The sequence below is a fragment of the Bacillus rossius genome, chromosome 16 (genome assembly GCF_032445375.1).
Source record: "Bacillus rossius redtenbacheri isolate Brsri chromosome 16, Brsri_v3, whole genome shotgun sequence".
Classification (NCBI taxonomy): domain Eukaryota; kingdom Metazoa; phylum Arthropoda; class Insecta; order Phasmatodea; family Bacillidae; genus Bacillus; species Bacillus rossius.
In genome coordinates this window covers 4,156,525-4,164,282 of record NC_086343.1, presented here as the reverse complement: position 1 = coordinate 4,164,282, position 7,758 = coordinate 4,156,525, and the positions used below count along the sequence as shown (strand labels likewise).

The following is a 7,758-nucleotide window of genomic DNA, read 5'->3' as shown; positions in this document are numbered from 1 at the left end:
ATAAATAATAATCAATACTATTTTGAAATAGATACACTATCATATTCAACACAATTTATTGTATGAATCCTAAACTTCATCTAAAACTTTGGATGAAACGATTACAGTAAAAACAGCGGTTGAAAATTTATATATTTTTAACTTACTTAGTATTAAATTTATTTCAAACCATAATATTATCTTCAACCTTGGTCCACACCCAAGTTTAATATGACCATATTATTAGTGCAAGGGATGAAAAAGTGTTTGAAGGTAAAAAAAAATATTTCCCTTAGTTGGCACGTAACATAAAATTTATTCATTTTAAGCTATTCACTGCTAGATACGTACATCAAATTAATATTCGTAATATTTTCACTGCATGGAAAGCGAGCAAATATTTGGTCAATTATTTTGTAATGTTGGAGAACATAAATATATGTAAATTAAGTTCTTAAAATGTTCTAAATGTTTATAGACGTTTCCAAAATATTTCCAGAATAAATAGGTGCATACCTAAAATCTACCCATGCCTGTAGGCTGTGCTGAAAGGTATTTTTTTTTATGAACCAGGTATATGGTTATTTACAATTTTTTGTGAATATTACATAGTTTTAAGGTTACAAAATTACAGTTACAGTTTTTCCTTAAAAGGGATAATTTTTGCATATTTATCATGCTCATCATTATTTTAAAAAATTCTACATTATATTTAGTGCCCATGAACAACAAAATAATTTTTTTTTTCTCTATTGGTATATATATTTGTTAAAAAAATCTTGTTACATGCATCTATCTGCGCAACATCAATAAGTAAAACTTTACAAACAAGTATGCTTCTCCTTAATAAGACTAGGTTAAAAAATATCACTGCCACACACCTGTGAATCTCATCTTCTCGAAGCACAACTTCTGAGCTGAGAACATCACACCAATCATTCACAGATTTCAATGCAAGACATTTTTTTTCACACAATACTGGTTAGGCACTTTTCATTACTGGCAGACTATTTTCCGAAAGGAATGCTGTAATATAAAGCATGTTAACCTTAAAGTATTCTAAGCATATATATAGTTTACATCGCGCGAACAGCTCTGATATAACTAATAAAGACTGCTCTTACACGAACAATGCAGGGCAACCAGCCAATAAAATGTTTTACACCAAAGTGTAAAATACAACTAAAAGAGAATACAATAATGCTTTAATATACATATAATTACTACATATTTTGAGTTTCAAGACTCCCGAAATATACTTTGTTTATCCTCACTGTGTACAAAGATATTCATGATTAATAGTTTTCCTCCCCTTTGAGCACAAAGCCAATTTTACCACCACCGTTCAAGTTTTAAATTTAACATTTCACATTATAAAAGTGAAAAATTAAGCTTTAGCGTAGCTTCCTAGAGGCCGGCAGGGTGATTGACTCTCCTGAGCGCCTGTATTGTATTATTTCCGAGGGTACATTAATGTTTACTTAAATACTTGAAAGTTGTGTGTTAAACGTTTCTTTCATAATTCTGAAAATATTCCAAGCCCATTCTCCGACCTGCATCCTTTCTTTGTAGTCCATGAAAAAGCAGTCTTAACCAATCAACTGGTAACATCTACAGTATACAGTCAAACCTCTATCTATTGTTTTTCAGGGGACCAACAAAAAAATTCAGTAGATGCGGACATTCAATAGATGTGGACTTCACTCTAAGAATTTTTAAAAAAATATTTCAACCTCAAAATTAGTGTCAGAAATATATCAGTTACTTGTCATTAAAGTTAATCAGTTGAAAAATAAATAAAAATGGAAGTATTTTACTTAATTCAATTTACACTTGCAAAAAAAAAAAACACACGCACAATAAATCTACATGGAAATTAAAGTCTTTTTCAATATCCTGTAGTCTGAAATATGTTTACTCATGTCATCAAATGTAGAGCTGTACTGAAGAAGCCGATTTTGCCAATATTTAGTTGAATCGGCATTTCTGCCGACTTCCGATACGCTTGTTAATTTTCGGCCGATATTACTGAAAAACGAGAGACTTCCATAACCTAAAAATCCACGAATACACTTTTCACTTTTCGTAGTAGTACTGCATTCTTTCAGATCGCATTATTTCTTCGCAACATGTGCCAAACGTACATATAAAAATTTAACATCCTTTTTTTCAATAATGTTCTTTAATTTTAATATGTCATAAATAAATACATTACCGTCACGGTAAATATACATCTCGGTTGTTACGGTAACTGTAGTGCAAATGTGGTAGCTATCGTGCTTCTGTAGTAATTATGGTATCTACAAAGAATCTTTAGTTCTTTTTATGGTAAATATCTTAGGATAACAATTGGGTTTGTACTGTAGTTATAGTACATCATCCATATTTCTTCGCAAGTTGTTGTTCATTTGTCTTTTCTTCATATTTACGTGCTCCATTACTTGGCTGCAGATTTAAGGTGATTTTTACTACTGTATACTATCGTTACCGTTTTTATGACGGTTTCTTTCTAAGAAATGGTTATTTCTGCAAAATCTTTATGGTTAAACGATCATCTATTATAATTTATAGTGACGGGACCACATATTTTGTACGATCAATGCGGACAAAACGATAATTCGAACATCGGTACAAGCGGACTTTTTTAACCTTAGTTGTATGGCAATTTTGCCGGGACCGTAGAAAGCATACGATAAACACGGACAATCGATACATGCGAGTTTGATAGAGAGGTTTGACTGTATTTAATTACTAGCAAGTCTGTTCTAACGACTACATCACTGTACCAAATATAAAACAGAATGAGATCACAGGAAGAGGCAAGTTACAAACTTCAACAGCAAAAACAGTTCACAGCATCATGGGAAAATATCGTAAAACATATTTGAATGACCTGACCCGCTTTAAATTAACAGCTTACAATTGCAAGATGCATACATACCTGAAACAAAAAAATTCCCAGAGGAAAAAAATGAAGGCTAAGAGGTTGCATCGGATGTAAATTTTTCAAAACTGTTTTTCACATTTTTACTACTGAAATTAATTAAAAATGTGCCAAAATAATTTTTTTAAAAATATTTACAAGGTTTAGAAATTAAAACAGTATAAACTATGACTGAATTAATTTAAAGACATCATAATCTCCGAACATTATTCAGGTAGTATTGTCTGGATTGTCTGTTCCCTTCAACCCTCTGGATTTGCGATTTTATTCCATTTTCTGCTTGCACGCAGTCAAGATATTTGCTACCCTTATACCATAGATATCATTACTTCTTGGAACACAGCAGATTAAAACTTAAAACAGGATATAAATTCCACATTCTTACACATTCAGTGCAGTTCGTACCCTCTCACCAGCGAGAACGGAAATATAGATTCAGCTGCACCACTACCAAGTATATTTAAATTTGCAAATAAACCCATGATGCACCTAGTACTCAAGACAGACAACAAAATGCTAGCGAACGCCACTGCAAAACAGCCTACTGCCTGCTCAGACAAAAAGAATTACAGGTGCCTTTTCGAAAATAAACACATACAACTTAAAAACATACCAACTCTTTCAGCTATTAATGAACATTACTTCTTTATATGAAGGCATAAAAATATCTGTGACATTAAAAGACACTTAAAATATAAAATTCCAAAGTAACAATAATACATTAATGATTATATTCATTGTCATACTCATACTGATAAACCAATCAAAGAGAGATAAAGTAATAGTGAAGATGCATAAGGAAGATAACATAATAATGAAGCTGTATAAGGAAGCAACGTACATGACATGTATGGTTAGCAGCAAATACACTAAAATTGTAAATATTTAAAATATCTGCAAAATATACAGTAAAATATTTAAAATAAAAAAAGTGGTAAAAATGCAAAACATCTTATTACAATTATCTTACACATCATGTTTAAGTCACATACTAGAGCAAAAACATGAAATAAAAAAAATCTATCACTAATAACTGGCCACAAATATACATTTTAAAATAACACATTCAATTCATCTTCAGACATCAACCCCAAAGAAAGATAAGATCCCAAGCACAGATAATTACAGGAAACATTGGATGATCCAAAATCCAGTTTCACTGAACAAAATATATGCTTATAAAAATTATTTAAATAGAAAAAAAAAAACTTAACAGTATACAGCTGAAGTTGTCAATTATTAAACACATAATTAACACTCGCAAAATCAGAGAAAAAATTAGGGGAAAAACGTGTAAATGCAATACAAGTTGGAAAATTACATTTTCAGCACATTTACAGATTTTTCATTGATATTACAGTAATTCATAATTTATTCACTAACCACAGGTTCAGTTAAAAATCTCAGTGACTTGAAAGTGAGGTAAGATACACATCAATAACACATAACCTTAAAACATCATAATCTTCAGAATGTATCACTTTTTCAGGGTAGCATCAGATACCCACAATACCTGCACTACATGACAATATATACTTCATTGAAACAGATAGAAAAGATATTGAAATGAAAGACATGTACATGTAATTTTTGGAATGTTCAGTGAGTAATCAAATACCTTTCTCCTGAAGCAAAATAGTAGATAGACAACAGGTACAACAAGTTACTTGTCAACACTCAAGCAATTTTTTTTTGCATTGTTATACACCACGACTGTCCAATACAATCAAACTGAGGGATGTTTAAAGCATTCACAATGTTCCCATTGGTGACATCAGCCAGAAAATCAGTCGAGGGAAATTTCAACCTTATCTGCATCAGCCGTGGAGGAAGCAACAGAATTTTAATAACTTGACAGCCAGTGACTGTGCAACCTATCATAACCATGGGAATAATTAACAAAAGTTTTATTATTTTTAATAAAAAAAAGCTAAAAGAGAAGGTTATAAAATTATGAACCTTACCAAACTACCAAATTAAAAAAAAAAAATTAATCTTTGTGACAAGTAGCATTTATTAGTACAGAATTGTTAACGCCATTATCTGTTGTTCTGCTATAAATGTTTACTTTTACAGGGTGCCTACCAGGTTCCAACAGCAAAAATCAGTGACTTTTGGGGCCCTTCAAAAAATTCCTTACGGCCTGAAATTTTAAGCATTATACATTAAATGTTTTTAATAGGGTACACAAAATTTTTTTTAAGGTTTTATATATCTTAAATAATTTACATTAGTATAATTAGTGGCACAAAAAAAAAAAAAAACAGTTCAAACACTTTACTTAAGTTTTTTCACGTCCAACTCTATTTCTAATGATTCTCCTTTTTTCTCTAAGCAATTTTTCCCTTTTCTTTTCAAGAAACTTGATTTTGTGTGTTGCTCTTTTTCTTGCATTTAAAACCTCATACTGTTTGTTCGTTCTTTCTCATTCTTAGTTCTTCCTTTCTTCTTGCGGAGGCATTGCGAAATTCCAAAATAATTTTTTTTTGTTATTTGATAAGAGAAAAGGAACACCTTACGAAAAAACAAATAAACCAATACACAAAATAGTTGAGTACAATATATTAATGGTACTGCAATATTACACAATCAGAGTTGTAAGAGCTCTCATGTCCAAAACATATTAGTCTAAAGTTAAAATACCTGGAAGTGAAAAGATATGGTCATGAACCAATCTTTGAGCTACAAGAGATTTCTCTTGAAGATTTTCAACCAAAACATCTTTGTTGAAAGAGAAACTTCTCTCCACTGCTGCATATCCATGTAAACAAATTAAGAAGCGATGGAAGAATAGGATTAACTGTTCATGTGCAACTTGCATCACTGAGCTGATCAAATTAAAAATGAACTTGTCAAGGCTTTCTTTTAAAAAAACCATCGGATGTGCTGGCCGTAGAAATAACACCGCAGGGCCTTATTTGGCCCACTGGTCCTATTGGACACCTCTGTTTACCCTACGGAAACATGATTAAAATTCAAGACGAATAAAAAGGCGTTTCCAATATACAGGACGAGTGAATACGATCAACAAGCTTCGGCTGCAGGCTCATTACAAAAAAAAAAAAAAGTTTAAAACATATACATCTTATGCTCTAAAGCAGCGGTTCCCAAGGCTGAGCTGAAGTTGAACAACGCTGAGCATCTGGATTATGTTTAACTGAATGAAGTTCTACAACCATCACAAAATTATGCGAATAATGAAAGTTTACCATTTTTTTTTAACAAAATAATTTCGTGACTGTGACAAAATTCGCAGTGGTCGTAGAACTTCATTCAGTTAAACATAATCCAGACGCTCAATGTTCCATCTTAAATACTTAATTTTTTTAAATTAAAATTTTTTGTTTCAGCTCCAACTTCAACCTTGGGAAGCACTTTAAAGCATAATTCAGGTACGTTTTCAACTAATTTTCTCATTATGAGCCTGCAGCCGAAGTTTGTTGAATCCAGACTCACTACGTATGTCTACAATACAATCAATGTCCGGTAACGGAGGCTGGCGGTGGCCGTATCACGAGCCGACTAGACGGAGTGCGGCAGGCGTCAGGACGTCTCGCCCGCCATCCGCGCGACGTGCTTGCAGAGGTGCGCGGTGTAGTCCAGCATCGCGGCCACGAGGCCCGTGTCCACCACGGACTGCGGGATCCAGCCGTGCAGGTTCGTGTTGAGCAGCCACTGCACCTCGGACTGGCCCCCGCCGCCACCTGCCGCCGGCCGGATCACCCAGCAGCTGGCCCCGTTCTCGCCCCTGCGCGCACACGCACCAGCCGCCCGCCCCACGTCATGCATCAACGTACATGTTTACTGTGTCCTTTGCATTTTGTTTTTGTTTACAAGGATGTGCAAGGTCCCAATATTTTCGGGTACGGTTCAAATCCACCATTACCCGTACCCGGAATCGTTCTACGTACATGGATTTGAACAGTATTACAAATATTCACAAAAGTTATAAATTAATTTAATACAGCTCAAAAATACTCAATAGTTACACATTATTTTTAATTATTCTGTGCTTTAATATTTGGCAGGGATTCGAATCGGATTCAAACCGAACTGAAAATCAAGGATTCGCACATCCCTAGTATCTTTTATTGTGATATGGTTTTTTTCATTGTTTTCGTTTCTTTTTTATATCACTGTGCACACCCTAGTACCCTCTTTATGAGGTGTTGGTGTGCATGTCACAACTGTAGTAAATAAATAAATAAATAAATAAACAAATTACTTACTGGTGATGCAGGAATGCCACTACTACTTTGAGAGAGCTTTGAGTGGGGGGGGGGGGGGGGGGGGGGGGGGGGGGGGGGGGGGCGCGCGAAGGAAAATTTTTTCCCCCCTCACAATCTCTGAAGCCTAAACTTATTCTTATAGACATTTTCATCGTGGTATGATACACGTACGTGAATGATCTCACGTAATCCTGCAAGCTTGCATCTGAACCGGCGAAGGCGAACGGAGGTAGGCGTACCTGATGTGCTTGTCGCCCGAGGGGGCATCGGGGTGCGTGACGGACACGGCGGCCGCCACGTAGCAGTCCCCTCGCAGGCTCCAGTGCCGCAGGTTCACGAAGTCCCGGCTCTGCACCAGCCCGCCCGCCCCGCCGGCCGCCACCATGTACATGATGTCCGTGCGCTCGTCTATCGGCTGAAACAACACGCCTGCAGCACTGCCGTCACGCTTCATCTCTACAAATATCCAACACTTTTGTCATCATTTTTTTTTTGACGTGATAACGTCTTAAGAAATCGATGAACGCCGGCCGCACGCGCGAGTAAAGAACGACTCACTGTCACGTTCCGCCCAGGCCGAGAGAGTGCAAGAACCGGCCAACCACC

The 7,758-nt window shown here is 35.3% G+C and overlaps 1 protein-coding gene across 1 annotated transcript in view; it reads right to left on the bottom strand.

The window, feature by feature from the left end:
- Positions 1–273: 273 nt before the first annotated feature.
- The window catches only part of LOC134540288 (steroidogenic acute regulatory protein-like), a 19,905-nt gene continuing 12,420 nt past the window's right edge, over positions 274–7,758 (bottom strand). The window contains exons 8-9 of the mRNA XM_063382946.1: positions 7,392–7,581; positions 274–6,671 (exon numbers count right to left, since the gene is read on the bottom strand). Coding sequence (XP_063239016.1) covers positions 6,467–6,671; positions 7,392–7,581 — 395 coding nt within the window. The 3' untranslated portion in view covers positions 274–6,466. The remainder of the gene's footprint in view (positions 6,672–7,391; positions 7,582–7,758) is intronic.